Source organism: Phocoena sinus, chromosome 9 (assembly GCF_008692025.1).
Source record: "Phocoena sinus isolate mPhoSin1 chromosome 9, mPhoSin1.pri, whole genome shotgun sequence".
Classification (NCBI taxonomy): domain Eukaryota; kingdom Metazoa; phylum Chordata; class Mammalia; order Artiodactyla; family Phocoenidae; genus Phocoena; species Phocoena sinus.
In genome coordinates, this window is record NC_045771.1 from 18,501,745 (window position 1) to 18,519,199 (window position 17,455).

The 17,455-nt window shown below is 44.7% G+C and overlaps 1 protein-coding gene across 1 annotated transcript; it reads right to left on the reverse strand.

Moving 5' to 3' along the window:
- Positions 1–385: 385 nt before the first annotated feature.
- On the reverse strand, positions 386–17,244 carry LOC116759121 (aldo-keto reductase family 1 member B7-like). Its single transcript, XM_032642559.1, is given in 9 exon segments — positions 386–723; positions 1,501–1,569; positions 1,737–1,795; positions 2,231–2,367; positions 2,618–2,739; positions 3,616–3,663; positions 3,665–3,793; positions 6,621–6,949; positions 17,172–17,244. Coding segments are annotated over 9 exon segments (1,212 nt in total). The 3' UTR covers positions 386–477.
- Between the last annotated feature and the right edge of the window lie 211 nt (positions 17,245–17,455).

Consider the following 17,455-nt stretch of genomic DNA (forward strand, 5'->3'; position numbering starts at 1 on the left):
CCCCCGGGATTCAAGAATGCCCCCACCATTTTCAGGAAAGCCCTAGCCAAAGAGCTAATGGACCTACAGTTATACGAGGGAACCTTACTTCAGTATGTAGATGACGTTTTGATTGCAAGCGAAACCAAAGATCTCCCAAGAGCCTTTGAAACTTGGTTCAGCCACTTACAACCTGAGTGGCCTTGAGCAAGTTCCTTGGCCTCCCCATTCCTGCATTTCATCTTCCATAAAATGTGAGTAAGAGTATCTACCTCCAAGGGGTGCTTGCAGGATTCAGTGAGTAACACATACAAAAAGCATTCCGAATAGTGCTGGCACAGGGTAAATTCTCCATGCATGTTGGTTATTATTATTCTTTATTCTTTTAAATCTTCATATCCTCAAGATAGCAGAGTCCCCGTGATCAGATCAGAGGTACAGCTGTGCTCAGACCTGACAGGACCTCACCGGCTGCTCCCCCAGCCCATCCTTAGTCATTCATCTCAGCTCTGAGGTCAGCTCCCTGGCCTGAGAGATTGCAAGGTGCTGGGAAGGGGGAAAAGCCCACAGAAAACTCAGGGACAGCATGAGAGGCCTGGTGAGGGAATCTCTCCCGTCCCCTCCTCCACTGAGAAAACCAGGGCCAACCAGCTGGAATCTTACCTGAAAGTTCTCAGCAATGCGTGCTGGCGTCACGTTGGGAATTACGACGACGTTCCTCCGGATATGGAACCGGATCAGAACCTGTGCAGAAGGGGACGTGGTGTTTCCACTTATCTACAAGGACTGCTCCCTCTACTTTTTTTCAGAAAAATAAAACATCTCTGCCACTCACTGTATCTTTAGTACAACAGCTAGTATTGACTGAGCACTTTATAACTATCAGAAGCTTGTCAGTCCTCTGCCAGTATCTCCCTTAATCCTCACAACAACTCCATAACCTTCCTTTTTTATTTTATTTTATTTTTATTTATTATTTTTTTTTGCGGTACGGGGGCCTCTCACTGTTGTGGCCTCTCCCGTTGCGGAGCACAGGCTCCGGACGCGCAGTCTCAGCGGCCGTGGCTCATGGGCCCAGCCGCTCCGCGGCATGTGGGATCTTCCCGGACTGGGGCACGAACCCGTATCCCCTGCATCGGCAAGTGGACTCTCAACCACTGCACCACCAGGGAGGCCCTCATAACCTTCCTTTTTTAAAAATAAGGAAAGTGGCTTGGGACAGTGTTTGGGGTCATGAGGCTGATAAGTAGTGGAACTGGGATCTGAACCCAGATCTTTTGGCTGTATAGCCATGCTCTTCTTCCTGGACAACAGGACTCAACAGAAGCCGTTAGATGCCATCCTTGTTTCAGTGATAACCATGGGATTTCCTGGAGTTCCAAACAAACAGGCTTTCAAGGAAGGGCCTCAGTGGGCTTCCTTTCCTGTTTTTTTTGCCTTCAAGGAATTAAATGAAGACAGCACAAGGAATAAAACACAAGACTGATCTGCTGGATGGAAAAGAAACTATATACCTTGTACCTGGGCTGTGGATTTTTTGTGCTTTGCAGCAATCTCCTTAATCTTGGGATCCTCCAGTAGGGAAGAGTCCTAGATTAAAGACCCTTGGCCCTAGAGGGAGAAAGATGGCTGGTGTGAATAATCACCATGGCTACCATATGTAAATAAATATTACTCCAGCGATGGTCCCAAGGCTGATCATCAGTCTTCTCCATGTGGGAGACAAGGCAGCAGGATTTGAAAGCTTCACGTCTTACCCATGGGCTTTGAAGCGTCAGTAATTTTGCAAAGGTTGATCCAGTGCTGGGTGGCTGAACTGGAGTAATTCCAGAGGGTCAGGCATGTTGCTGTTTTTTGTAAAGTTACCATATTTTCCCCACTGTTTGAGTATGCCAGGCACATTGCATTACATGTATTTTTCTTTCTGATGGCTTTTTTTAAAATATATATCTTTATTGGAGTATAATTTTTTGGAGTATTATTTTTTCCAATAATCTTTATTGGAGTATAATTTTATACTCTTTATTGGAGTATAGTGTTGTGTTAGTTTCTGCTGTACAACAAAGTGAATCAGCTATATGTATACATATATCCCTATATCCCCTCCCTCTTGAGCCTCACTCCCACCCTCTCTATCCCACCCCTCTAGGTCGTCACAAAGCATTGAGCTGATCTCCCTGTGCTAAGCAACAGCTTTCCACTAGCCATCTGATGGCTTTTCTTAAAGAATGTCAGGAGAAAGATCAAATGCCTCGCCCAGGTCTATCTGGAAAGCCCAGAGGGCTGTAAGCCATGACAGTGATGCCCTTGGACTGGCAGTACTGGATCAATTTCTCCTGCCTGAGGTATGGGTGACACTCAATCTGTAAAAGGGGACAATTCTCATCACTAGAAAAGTCCACCTGCTTTTTGAGCTGCTCATAGGGAGTTCTACACACAAAAAAAGACCGTCAAGCAGAAGCCAAACACTGCCCACTGCTAGCCTGGCTAAACCAGACCCCAAGAGCTGTCTCACATGACCAACGAAGTACCTGATGACTGACCTTCAAATGAGACTCAGTGCAAAGCACTGAACTTGCCTCCAAATGTTTAAGAAGTAATAGCGCAGGACCCTTACCCTTTACTAAACAGAATTTACCTGGTAAGCACTGGTTTGTATTTCAGTCTAGGTTTGTTCAAGAGCCTTTCGATCTGGAAGTGGTTGAAGTTGGAGATCCCAATGTTTTTCACCAGCCCCTCGTCCACCAGTTCCTCCATGGCCTGTCATAGAAAGGGACACCTTTGGGCAGTGCTAGAGGGACCCCAGGGATCCTGGCTTGGCTTAGTCCTCTCTGGGACAGGAGTAGCTGGTACAGGATCCACCGTCGTAAGGATTAACCAAAGCGTGAAGAGGAATTTTCCATTCAGCCCATGGAGAGAGAGGAAAGCAGGAGGAAAGGATTTTCAATAACATTTTGTAACTTGCCTTTTACTAGACTGAACTAAAATGAAATTCATATATGACAATAAAAACGCTCCCACCGTTTTCCAAAATACCTGCTCGCTGAGAACGTCTGGGCCACAACCATTGAGACCACAGTGCTGAAAGGTGGAGCTTTAGGGCTTCCCTGGTGGCACAGTGGTAGAGAGTCCGCCTGCCGATGCAGGGGACACGGGTTCGTGCCCCGGTCTGGGAAGATCCCACATGCCGCGGAGCAGCTGGGCCCATGAGCCATGGCCACTGAGCCTGCACATCCAGAGCCTGTGCTCCGCAACGGGAGAGGCCACAACAGTGAGAGGCCCGCGTACCGCAGAAAAAAAAAAAAAGGTGGAGCTTCAGGATCCATTTCTGACTGCAGCCTTAGCTTTTAACTGCCACGGGGCAGATGGAGCCCACTGATGGGGAACGGGGATGCTAAGGGTACTGCCATGGCTCAATGGAGCCATCCCCACAAAGGGAAAACCCAGTCGAGGTGGGTAAGGTAGCAGTAGCGTCTCTGCACACCAATACTGAGCTAGAGTGTGGATGTTTGTATCCAGGGATGTTATAAAGGCAGCGGGGGAAATGACCAGAGTACTTAGAGCAAAGGCTGGCAGAGTTCCGGGTGCTGACTAAATCCAATACTTCTGCCTGCCCTTGAAGTGCAGTCCTCCCACCTTCTGCTTCACAACCTTCTCTCAGATCTTCTGTTGGATGGCTTCCCCCCACCTCACGCTCGTTCTCGTAGGCATAAGCACAGTCCAAGTGGCGACATCCTATGTCAGTGGCCACTTTCACAGCCTCTCTGACTTTGCCTGGGGTAGACCGGAAGGAAAAAGAAAAGACCATCATAGACTCTTATCCCCAGACCACCTTCAACAGGCTCTCCTATACAGCCCAGCTTCTCCAAACCAAGGTTTCCCTGGGGTCCCCTTTTCCAGGGGACACCTGGGAAGAAAACGTGCTTTGGAAAACTTTTCAAAAGAGAAGGAAGGAAAGTGAATTAACTTTATGATTATAGCCTCATGTCGTATCCTAGCTCAAGCCCACTCCCTTCTAATCCAGGTTCACCCTCCAGCCGGGAGCTGTCTCCAGGTGTGTGGAAGAGACTGCAACCTCTTTCTAATGACCAGGCTGAAGACTGGATTTTGAAGTAACTCAAAGGAATCTTCAGAGAGAAAATGGTCATTACTGCATAAATCCAGGCTCATCGCATACTAGGTGTGTGGCCTGAGCAGATTACTTAACTTCTCTAAACCTAGTCTACAAAATGGGAATAATAACAATAGCACCTGCCTCATGAGGTCACTGTGTTAAGGGCCACAATGAATGTCAAGTTTGCAGCACAGCACTGGGCACACACCTAAGAGTCAATGGATGCAAGGCATTATATAACTGTTGTTTCAGAAAAAGGAGAAATAGAAAACCTTGTAAGAATGGGGTTTATTCCTCCCCCCGACCCCCGCAAGGCAAGAAAGAAAGAAAGAAAGAAAGAGAGAAAGGAAGAAAAAGAAAGAAAGGAAGGAAGGAAGAAAAAAAAGAAGAGAAAGGAGGGAGGGGAGGAAGGAAGGGAGGGAGGAAGGGCATTAAAAATACCACATTCTGTCTAATCTAGCAAAGCCAAACTGAAAAAAAAGCACTTAATACTGATCTTTCACAAAATCTTTTTCAAACCTCTTCTTTCATCATGAAATAATAAACACATTCAGAAGCATCCCTGGGCACTTCCCTGGTGGTCCAGTGGTTAAGAATCCACCTACCAGTGCAGGGGATGTGGGTTCCATCCCTGGTTGGGGAATTAAGATCCCACATGCTGTGGGGCAAGTAAGCCCAAGCGCTCTAGAGCCCACGCTCCAGAACCAAGAGCCCACACACCACGACCTGCATGCCCCAACTAAGACCCAAAGCAGCCAGATAAATACATAAAAATAAAAGAAAGAAGCATCCCTGGATGCCCCTCCCAATCACTACACCCTACTTTACCTTCACTGGTAAACACATAAGCCTTAAAAATTACACCATCCCTACACCTTGAAAATGTTTCACTTCATAATCCTTACATCTAATTCTGAAATTCTGAACATAATTTTTGGGTGAACTTTTTATTTATTTATTCCAATGAAAAATCATTTATTAGAGTAGATCCAGTATTGCTTTGTAGGGCTAGAAGAAGAAATATTGACGAAGCATAGTTGAACTTAGTAATCCAACTTTTAAGTTGTCTTTTAAAAAGTAATTATTGTACAAAAATAAAGACCAAAAGTATATGGTATCTTTGATGAATACTTGGTACCAAATACTTGGCATCACATTGATTATATCTTTATACAATACTGCTTTGAGTGCTATATTCTTTTTTTTTCGAATTTTTGAATTTTACTTATTTTTTATACAGCAGGTTCTTATTAGTTATCCATTTTATACATATTAGTGTATATATGTCAATCCCAATCTCCCAGTTCATCTAGCTTTATATTTTTTCAGATTAGTGGGGGTTTTAAAATAAATTTATTTTTCTATTTTTGGCTGTGTTGGGTCTTCCACACCGTGCGCCGGCTTTCTCTAGTTGCCGCGAGCTGAAGCTACTCTTGATTGTGGTGCGTGGGCTTTTCACTGCGGTGATTTCTGTTGCGGAGCACGGGCTCTAGGCGTGCGGGCTTCGGTAGTTGTGGCTCAAGGGCTCTAGAGCGCAAGCTCAGTAGTTGTGGCGCACGGGCTTAATTACTCTGTGGCATGTGGGATCTTCCTGGACCAGGGCTCAAACCCATGTCCCCTGCATTGGCAGGCGGATTCTTAACCACTGCATCACCAGGGAAGTCCCCTTTTTGGGTAAATTTAGACGAGGTGAGCAGATTCACTGGAGATCTGGAAGTAATTATTTGTCACATCTGTGTCAAAGTCAAAGCTCTGATTTGGAGAAAAGCAGCCCTGTTCAAGCAAGAGAAGCTGGGATGAATCAAGCTGGAATTAATCTGCTCGCCCAGATTATCCGAGAGAGCTTCCTGAGAATGACGCAGTCCTGGGACTAGGAGGGAGCCTACCTACAAACCCAGGAGAGGAGATGAGAAAACCAGGTGCAGAGAAGGACAGAGTCAGAGGAGAAAGACTCAACAGAGGGACAAGAGGGAAGAAGGTAAGTAGAGAACTGGAACTAGTTAGGATGGCGCCATCACGGACGGAAGTGACAGCAAAGGTAGTTAGAAAGTGATGGGAAGACATTTTGAACTTATCCTAAGAGAGGCTCCGCAATCTGCTTCCCTGAGCACTGGGAGTGCCTTTCTGGGTTTTGCCAGCTCACTCTAGCAACACCTGGGGAACCTGAGCTCCCCGACTCCCAGCCCAGGCGCCCCTCTCTCTGGGACCACCCTCCCTGTGGTCACAGCCTTCTCAGACTCTACTATGCTCTGGAGATCGTTAAAGAGCAGGTTCCAACACAGTAGCCTGGGGTGGGGTCTCAGCTTCTGATTCTCAACACTCTCCCAGGGACTGCTGATGCTGCCTGGGCAGCGTGAAGTGCCAGAGCCTCCTGAGCCCTCCCAGCCCCTCCTCCCAACCCCCCAGGCCACAGCAGCCAACCCAGGGCCCTCTTAGTGTCCCAGAGCCAGGGGGAGTTGAGAGGGAACAGCTGCTGAGAGAGAAAGTGCCCAGGAAAGCAAGTGTTTTTTAGTCCCCAAACTGCTTAAAACTTGATACTTGCTAGCAAAGCTCTCACCACTGCTGGAAAAAGCCAGTCTTGGAGCTTTGCAGCCTGAATCAGCCCTGAGAAAGCAAAGGAACCTCGGTCCTGCCTCCAGGGCCCAACATTTACCTCTCCAAACCCTTGCCTCTGAGCTTTCCCTACTGACAGGAGAAAATGTCCAAAGCCCCTCGAGGGAAGTAGGTGTCCAAATCCTTGCATACATACCTTCCAGGTGCCCAGGCCCAAGTTGGCCTTAGTACTGAGCTCCACAAAGGTGGCCACCGTGAGTGCAAAATAGTCGTGAGTGAGCAGATTAGTTGTCTTCTGCCCTGCTTAATGGTGCTGACTCTGGCTGCAGAGGGAGGAGCTAGAGGTTGGGAGTGGGCAGGCATTTCCAACCCTGGAAAGAACAGGAAAGCCCTTTCAGCCTTTTGTAATATTGATTCATTTGAATGAACTTCAAATATTGCAACCTTGTGTCCAGTTCTCCCTGATTCAAAATGCATGGATTATTTTATGAGAGTGACACTTAGAGATTTTATCCATTTTTCTTTTCTTTTGCTAGTTTAATAAATGGAAAATAAAAAAGGTGCATGTATTTTAATCTGTTCCTATCTAATTGCTCAACAGTTGCAAATTTTTTCCCTCAGAACACGGAAATTACAGAAGTATAAGAATATGTTTATCTGTTAACTACCTGGACAGGATGCTAACACTCTTCGTATATTTATTTAGTGATTCTTGTCACTTCCTTAAAGAAAAAAAGCTTTGTGATAACAAAATGATATATGCTCATTATAGTAAAACTAGAAAATGTAGATTATAAGCAAGGAAATATTAATCATCTGTATTCTCACCACTCATGATACCATTACAAGAGTGCATATATAGAGTGCACCATTTCTGTGCATATATATACAGGGAAAAGAGGAAGGGGCTACGTGCTGAGGCTTGTTGGATGTGTGATCAGCTCGTGGACATTCTTCTGATAGGTTGGTGGTGAGGAAATCGGGAGTCGACATCATCAACCTTATTGGTTCCAAATGGTCTGGGGTCTCCATGCTTGTGAGCAGCATACAGTTAACTTCTTATACTTGATGGGGGTTTCAATATCTGGAATCGAGCTTGAAGGACATGGCTCAGAACATTATCTATAGTCCTTGCGGAGGAACTAAAGGTCCTTGACTTTGTTAAATGGTTAAACTATTATTATTTTTTCTTGCTTGACTATTTTCCTTTCTGCATTTTCTCACTTCTCTGATTAAATTTATTCTTTGCCTAAGTTCTTCTACTGACAAGGGACAGGCAGAAGACATGCGGGGAGGTCAGTTCCCAGAAGGCCCCATAGGGTCCTGCTCAGTTACACATATAGTTTTAAACTTAGGACCACAAAATAAACTTTTCTATACATTCATAAATGCTCTTCTTAAAATTGTTTTTACATCAACTATTTTTAGTTGTTGTAAAAAATTCTGTTTTATGGTTTTAATGTACTCAATCATTCTCCCTATTCTTAGACATTTAGTTTATTTCTAGTTTGTTTCTATTATAAATAATATTTCAAGGAATAGCATTGTGAGTAAAGCATTGAACACATTTTGATTAATTTTAGGCTTGTTCTCCAGGAGCAGGATTATGTGGTCAAAGGAAATTTGTTTTAGTTTATCATGTGAAATGTGGTTCGAAATTGAGAGGGTTTTTTTTTTGTATTACCATTTATAGAATAACACACCTTACTGTTTGTGATGTTTCAGTAATTATTTACAACTTTCATTTTTTAATATTATGTTCTTTGTAAAATATAAAAAGAAAAATCAGTGGAGAATGAAGAATAGATTAAGTAAGAAAATAAAACCCATCCATAGTCCCACATTTAGAGGTGATTATTGTTAATATCTTCAGGCATCTGTGGATACCCTATTGAGTTGGGACATCCTAAAGCAGAGGAGAACTGTGCCTCGTTTCCCGGGGTGAGGCTGTGGGGAAGACACCAAGTCTAGGATGGAATCTCCTGGTTCCCAAAGCTGTTGGATCGCCACGACCACAGGAGGTGTCCAGGTGAGTGGGCCTGAGGTAGTCTCAGGGTGTCCCATTGGGAGAACAGCCGGGTTACTGATGTCCACTGGCAAAGTTGGCTGAAAGGAAGTGTAACCGAGCAAGTGGGGCTGTTGCCCTGTGTAACAGCAAGACCAAAAGAGGCAAAGGTCTTTTGCAGAAAGAGAAAGGCTTTATTGCAGGGCAGCCAAGTGAGGAGACAGAAGGCATAGCTCAGCTCTGTCTCCCCAGTGGGCTTTTGAGTGGGGTATTTATCGTGGAAGTAGGGAGTAAGACAGGGAGGCGGCTCGGAAACGATTGGTGGAAAGTTAAGAGGAAGTTTCAGGAGTCCTCTGTGCAGGTGTGAATGTCCTTCATGTCTCTTCATGAGTGGCATGTGCAATATCAGGAGAGTTCCATACGTTACACTTGGTAGATTTTTGGCATATGATGTCCAAAGTTCGTGATCAATCATTCTAGTCCCTTAGTGTGCCTGTGTGATGCTCGGTGGCAGGGGCTGTTAGTGTTTCCATACCTGGTTTCCCTGGTACTCTGCAAGACAAGCTTGGGGGTCTCTGTTAATTATTTTGTTGCTACCTTATAGGCCTTGAGTGTGTAAGTTACAGGGTAAGGTTTCCGAGGGAGTGTGAGCCCCTGAACATCTCAAGGCTGAGACTGTGAAAGTTGTGACGTGTACAAGTTCGTCCTACACATTATATTCAGGGGAGCTGGATGGAGGTTATAGAGTGGGCTGTATGGCTAGGGCTTGATGGAGATAAGGGCATCTTGGATGACTGCACAAAGGGATGGATGATCACACCCAAGCACCGGAGAGATGAGTCATATCTCAGGGGAAGCCAGTGTATAGATGGTGATCCACACCGGCTACCATTCCCACTCTGTGGGATTTTGCAAGTCTCCCCTAAACCCTGCTGATAACTACAGAGAAGGAATCCTAAATGTAGTAGATTTTAATCCTGAAATACAAGGAAATCAAAGTCAAGACTTTGACCTAAAGGAGAAAGCCAGTGTAAGCTGGAGGTGTAACACAGAAAATTTTCAGAAGTGGATATAATCATCCAGAAGTAGTTGCTTGCAGCCCATTTTTTAGTTCATGCCATCAAAAATTAATTTCAAACTCATTTATAAAGAAAAAGTAAGTTTTAGTTCTGTGACGAAACGAGGAATATCTGCTCAGAATTTATCTCACAGGAAGAATGACCCAGGCACAAGTCTTACCTAGCTTAAAACAAACAAGCAAAAAAAAGCCATCATTGTCAGGTGAGGAGAGAGGTGATTCTGATTATGGTTTGCTATTATTGTTATTACTGTTAACAGGCCTGTGCTACATAATATTACATGTATTTGCTCATTTACTCTTCCAGTAGCCTCATGAGGTAGATACGTTTCTTATCTCCATTTCATAGATGAGGAACTGACACATCGAGATGTTAAGTAATTTGTTCAAGGTAAATGGTGGAGCTGGGATTTGAATACAGATTATTGGGCTCTAGAGCCATTTATTTGTTTGTTTATAGTTAGGCACTGTGCTAAGTGCCATACACATTCTCCAATTCAATTGTCACCGTGCTATAAGGTAGATATGATTATTAATCCCATTTTATACCAAGGAGAAAACTGAGAAAGAGGTACAAGGCCAACTGGAAAAGCCAAGATGCAAACGGGCCTTCAGAGTCCAGAGGCTCCACGACTAACTCTTGTGCTATTCTGCTACCCTCACACCCCAATCCCTGTATTCCACTTATTGCTACCCCTATAAACAAACACCAAAGAAGGAGAGAGACTGTAGCATCTGGTGGGGGATGGCACTGGGGATTCTCGGGGACACTAATAACTAGTGGAGGTGGCTGACATGCCCAGAAGTGGTGCCAACGCGTGCAGGTTTTACACACTCATTGGACGGAGTGGTGGTTCCTGGCAGACGGCAGCTGATGGTCAACAGGATGTGTCCACGAGCATGAGAAGGGTATTCTCTGCTGTATTAGTTATCTGCTGCTGCATGATAAGTTATCCCCAGACCTAATGGTTTAAAGCAACAAACATCTATTTTCTCATAGTTTGTGCGGGTTGATGACTTACAATGATCCGTGAGCAGCGACCCAGACGTCCAAACTAATCAAGCACATATTCAACTTCGTAATTAAGGAAAAATGAATCATCGAGAGCATAAGAGAAAACATATTTGGGGAAAAGATTGCCAGAACAGGAGAAGGCTCTCAAGCTTTGTTTCTGCTTCCCAGAAAACCATGTTCTCATGAGAAGGGGTCCTCAGGCATGGGGGTCCCGATAGTGTAGGAGGAAACCAACTGTACTGGATTCCTGAGCTTTTGTCTTTGTTTCCATAAAAAATACACATTTCTAAATATCAGTTCATGTTTTCTCATTCATGTGTTTCTGGGGGGTCAGGTGCATGAACTGACCTCATGGAATATGAACATCATCGTTTCATACAAAGTCCTCTTTGTCTGTTGGGTTTACATATTTATCCTGTTTTATTTCTATCGCTCATGCAGGACATCATGCTAACATATTTGGTCAATGCTTTCATAACGCTTATTGGTATGAAGTGTGCCTGTGTCTGGAGTTTTTTTTTTTTTGCGGTACGCGGACCTCTCACTGCTGTGGCCTCTCCCGTTGCGGAGCACAGGCTCCGGACGCGCAGGCTCAGCGGCCATGGCTCACGGGCCCAGCCGCCCCGCGGCATGTGGGATCCTCCCGGACCGGAGCACGAACCCGCGTCCCCTGCATCGGCAGGCGGACTCTCAACCACTGCGCCACTAGGGAAGCCCTGGAGTTTATATAAACAGTGTTGTGTTATGCACATTTAGTCCACATACTCCACACGGTGCTCCGCCCTGTGCATTCACCACGTTGTGCCTGCAAACTCCATCTTTATCCAGGTAAAGACACCCTTTCTTCTCAAGGAGGAAGACAGCCCAAATGGTAGACGATCCCCTGAGAAAGTCTGTCAGGCAAGGGAGAAATCAGATAGAAGAGGAACCACCCTGGAGAAGGAGAAAAGGAGAGGAGGGATGCGGTCAGCGTGATGCCGAGTGCTTTTGTGTAATTTTCCCATTTAACGTCCAAAGTAACTTTACTGAGTAGACATCATTATCAACCTCTTATGATAGAGGAGGGGGCTCGGAGAGGTTAGGTAAACCGTTCAGGTCAGTCAGTTGATCTGAGGGGACAGTTTGTCACCTTAAAAGTCACACAATTAATAAGTAAAAGATCTTTGCTATAGACCCAGATTAGGCTTTTTCTAGAGCAGTGTTTCTCGACCTTAGCTGTACAGTAGCATCACCTGGAAGCTTCTAACTGCAGACGCCTGTGACCTCCCACCTACACGCACCCACACTCACACCAGACATTCAGATTTAACTGGACTCAGGTAGAGCCCAGACACTGACTTTTTTTTTTTTTTTTTTTTTAGCCTTAAGTATTAATAGATATTTGGTTGAAGTTTAACATACCCTTCAAGACGAGTGCTCAGGCCCTGTGCATAAGCTGGTGAATTTCACACAGTGAATGCTCCCACGTAATGACACCCACAGCAAGCAACTGAACATTACAGACACAGAAGCCCCTCACGCCACCTCCCCGGACCCTCAAGGACAACCATTCTCTGGACTTCTAACACCATAGAGCAGTTGTGCCCCGTTTTGAACTTTACTTACATGTTTTAATGGAACCGTACGTTGTGCATTCTTGTGTGTCTGGCCCCTTTCATCGAAAAGTATGCTTGTGAGATTCATCCATGTTGCTGGATGAAGTTGTAGTTTGTTTATTCCTATTGTTGTGTCGTATTCCACTCTATGACATCTTGTTCCACAATTGATAAGCATTAGGATTTTTCCAGTTTGGGGATATTATGAAGTAGTGTTGCTTTAAACAGTCTTGTATGTATCTTTTGGTGAATATTTCTGGTGGATATTTACATGGGAGTGGAATTGCTAAGTCTGAGGGTAAAACACTGGCATTGTAAAAAGCTCCCTGGGGGATCCTAAGGTGCCCAAAAAGTGGAGAAACCCTTCTCTCCACTAGAGATTATACCTTGAGCACCATGAAGGTACAGTAAGTTCCCTACATACGAACCTTCAAGCTGTGAACTTTCAAAGATGCAAACGTGGAGCTTACTAATGAAGACCTGATGGAACTGGAGGCCCAGAGAAAGGATGAAGAGAGACAAGAGAAGTAACTGAAGAACCAAAGAGATTCACAACGCAGAAAATGGCAAGGGGATTTTCTTTATTTGAGGAGGCACTGTTAGTTTCTGAGGCACAACACCCGAACATAGAACAGTACACGAAGGTTGTAGCAGCTGTTTAGGATGCAATGCAGTGCTACTGTGTTGTCCGTGGCGAGAAAAAAACAGCTACTACCCAGACATCCCTGGATCGTTTTTTCAAGAGGGTAGATAGAATTGAATCCAGCAAGGAACCAGAACCTGTGCCATCAACGTCAGGCATGAATGAAATTCAGCTTGCCCTCCGTCTCCTATTGCTGAGGATCCTTCAGCTCTACCATCTCCCACCTCCTCTCCCTCCTCCAGTCAGTAACTCTTCTTGCCTGTTCACTCGATGCCAGCCCCTGTGTGCCAGCTGTTGTACTGTACAGTTGTACCTTTCAAGGTACTGTACTGTGAGAGTAACAATGTTTCCTTTATTTTTTGTGTTTGTTTTTATGTATTATTTGGGTGAAAAGTATTATAAACCTATTACAGTACAGTACTGTATAGCCGATTGTGTTAGTTGGGTGCCTAGGCTAACTTAGACTTACAAACAAATTGGACTTACAAACACGCTCTCTGAATGGAACTTGTTAGTATGTTGAGGACTTACTTTATTTCTTACAATACGATCTACCAGTCACTGGCACCTAAACCAACTCAAATTCTTGTTAAAAATGAAGATTCCTGCATCCACTGAACCAAAATGTGGAGGGGGGATGTGGTCCTTGGGAATCTAGCTTTTTAACAACCCCCCAGGTGATTCTTACACACATCTAAGTTGGAGAACCGCTGTATTATATCATATTGCAAAGAAGTCAGATCAGACCCAGTAGTATTTCTCGACCCAAGATCTTTTGAAACTGATGAAAATGCAGCAACTAAATGGAATGATGGTTTTAATTGCCTTCAGTGAGGATTTATGGGTAAGACCTACTCCTCTCAGGCATTGTTAATTTTGAAAGTTTGCTACAAGAACAGAGATAGGGCTTCCCTGGTGGCGCAGTGGTTGAGAGTCCGCCTGCCGATGCAGGGGACGCGGGTTCGTGCCCCGGTCTGGGAAGATCCCACATGCTGCGGAGCGGCTGGGCCCGTGAGCCATGGCCGCTGAGCCTGCGCAGTCTAGAGCCTGTGCTCCACAACGGGAGAGGCCACAGCAGTGAGAGGCCCGCCTACCGCAAAAACAAAAACAAACAAACAAAAAAAAGAATGGAGATAAAAACGTTTATAAGCTTTTGTAGCTCATGAAAGCACTCTTTGGTTGGATTGCTTATCTCTGGGGCTGATAAAATATGCTTCATTTACTCAGGTAAAATGAGAGGCATGAGATGGGTCTAAGTCAAGGCCGTAGCAATCTTATCTGTGATGGACAAAGAACACACACAGGTTTTCTGCCAGGAATGATTTTGTGTGTGTGTGTGTGTGTGTGTGTGTGTGTGTGTATGTGTGTGTGTGTGTGAAACACAACCACCAGAAGTGCTTTCCAGGCCTGTTCAGTCTCTACCCAGCCAGAGAGGAGTCTTTCCCTCTGGCATCCCCATACCCTGAGAACAGGACTCTTCTGTCTCAGCTGGTCTCTGCTTCCAGGAATCCAGCTCCCACCTGGAGGTTCCTTTGTAATTGGTACCTAATGCCTTAATTCCTCTGAGCCCAGCTTCTTATCCTACACAGAAAATACTCTAGCTTCCCAACCAGCCCCATTCTATTCCCGCTCATGCAGTTTCTAATTTGCTTTTTACTTTTTTTCCAGTAGGCTGTTTGCCCAGGCTTCTTCAAGAACAACCCCAGGCCCCTTCTTTTCTTAACATCCCAGCTCTGTGTGAAGCTCTTAGCTCATTTCCAGCTGAGCCCCAGCCATAGAGCAGGCCCACACCCAAATTCACTGGGTATTATGTTTCACGCCCACACAGCAAGGACCTTAGTATAACATTTGTGGGTCCTGGACACTTGTGCCTTTATGAGCCCCCTCTCCCATCATATATTTTAAAGTATATTTTATGACTGAGGTGGTATAAAGCCTGGATTTATGATTATATTGGGCTGGCCGAAAAGTTCGTTTGGGTTTTTCTGTAACATCTTAAGGGAAGATGTTACAGAAAAACCCAGACCAATATATGTGTTATTATATTCATGTTTTCCTCCTGAGTTTTAAAGAAATTAAAACATCTTTGTGGGTCCCTAAAAAATATCATGGGCCCTAGACCCTGTGCCTGCTGGGCCTCATGGATATGTGGGCCCTGCACATAGACCGTTTCAAGACGGGACAGCCTCATCCTTATGACATTCTTTTTTTCCTTAATAGGGTTCATTTTGGGGGAAAGTTTTAGGTTTACAGAAATTATCCATACATTATTATTAACTAAAGTCCATAGTTTATATTAAGGTTCACTCTTTACGTTGTACCTTCTATGGGTTTTGACAAATATATAACGACATGTATCCATTATTAAAATACCATACAAAGTATTTTCACTGCCCTAAAGTTTCTCTGTGCTCTGCCCATTCATCCCTACCCCTTTCCCCTCCAACCCCTGACAATCACTGATCTCTTTACTGTCTCCATAGTTTTACCTCTTCCAGAATGTCATATGGTGGGAATCATACAGTGTGCAGCCTTTTCAGGTTGGCTACTTTCACTTAGAAATACTCATTTCAGTTTCCTCCATGTCTTTTCATGGCTTGATAGCTCATTTCTTTCATTGCCAGTATCCATTGTATGGGTATATCACAGTTTGCTTACCCATTCACCTATTGAAGAACATCTTGGTTGCTTCCAAGTTTTGGCAATTCTGAATAAAGCTGCTGTAAACATTCATGTGCAGGTTTTTGTGTGGACCTAAGTTTTCAGCTCATTTGGGTAAATACCAAGGAGCAAAATTGCTGGGTCATATGGAAACAGTATGTTCAGTTTTATTCTTATGATATTTTATTCCTGAAACCTTGCATTTACTTCTTACACACCCAGCACACCTGTCCAAGGTATCAAAACACCCGCTGTGATTTTCTCTGAAAAGTGTGTGCTTGCTCCCACAATGAGAAGGCTTTCCCCTCAGCCCCAGCATTCCTTTTCGACTCCATCCTGCTGACAAGTCCATGGGGCTTCTAACTACATGGCCTCTTTATTGCTGTCTGGGGGATCCTATTTCACTGATGAAAACAGGGGAGAAACAAGATCTAAAGGGCCCATTTCTGTTCAGTCAGGTTTTTGCTAACAGACCTGAATTAATTTCAGAGCCCTAGATCACATAGAAGTGCAATAGAAGTTTCTGTTTGTTCATGGTAAGGCAACAAAGTCAGTACAACTGGAAGTTGGAAAGGTGGACTTCTTTTGTGTTAAAGGATCTCAGCTAGAGGAGAGAGAGAGAAAGGGAGGGAGGGAGGAAGGGAGGGAGGGAGGGAGGCAAGGAAGGAAGGAAGGAAGGAAGGAAGGAAGGAAGGAAGGAAGGAAGGAAGGAAGGGGAGAAAGGGACTCTTCTTGCCTTGTGATTGTTTCCACTGTGAAATGGGGTCTAGAAGAGGAGAGAGGAATAGCAGTGCATCAGTGCTGAAGGTTGCAATTCCAGGCTTAGTTGCGAGACGGCCAAATCGTGATCTAAGTCAGCTGTGACTAGTTGGGTAGTCAGCAATACAGAGGACATGACAGAGACTCATGGCATGGCACAGCATAGATTTCAGCCTGCAGGTAGGGGGGTCTTCTGTCTTTGTGTTCTCCCTTGTTTGTGAGTTGGCTTTGATTGACTCTTGAAGTGAACATTAACCTCTAGACTGTGGATTATGACATAGCTCATTGGAGTCAATTGGCATGATATTTGCACCTATGAACGGAAAATCTTCAGACTCCATTAATGTTTGTTAAATTATCTACTTCAATATCAGGTAACATATGCATGTCTCATAAACCCACTGTGGCCACTGGGTTTTAGTAAAATCTCGTGAATCCACATAGGGGCATCTTACCGTCCCAGCACATAATGATGACATGGCAATGCAAGTATTATTGAATTAGTAAATTCTTTGTGACTCACAGAATACAGAAAGGTGTGTGATCCCTCCTAATATTTCTTCTAGAACCACTTAAACTGTGAGCCAGTGAGAACGGAGATCTTTATTGGACAACTGGGGTTAGGAAGGTGTATCAGCTGTTTCTTCGTCAAATATGAGCTCGTTATAACAACAGCCATTTATTTGCTCATGATTTTGTGGGTTGGCAACTTGGGCTGAAATCCGTCAGCAATCCCGTCTCTGCTCCACGTGGTGTGAGCTGGGCTCACTCACGTGTTCAGCTTCATTTGGCTGCGGGCTGCCAGCGATGACGGCCGAGACCCCCCTCCACACATCCGTCATCCTCCAGGAGGCTAACTTGCACTTGTTCACAAGACAGCAGCATTTTAGGACCTATTCTTAGAACATCTGCCGTGTTAATTCCGCCACATTCTATCAGTCAAAGCAGGTCACGGGGCCAACACAGATTCAAGATGTGGGAAAACAAACTCCACTGCTTGTTGAGAGTTGTTACAGAGAATCTGTGGCTAGTTTTGATCAACGCCAGGAGATT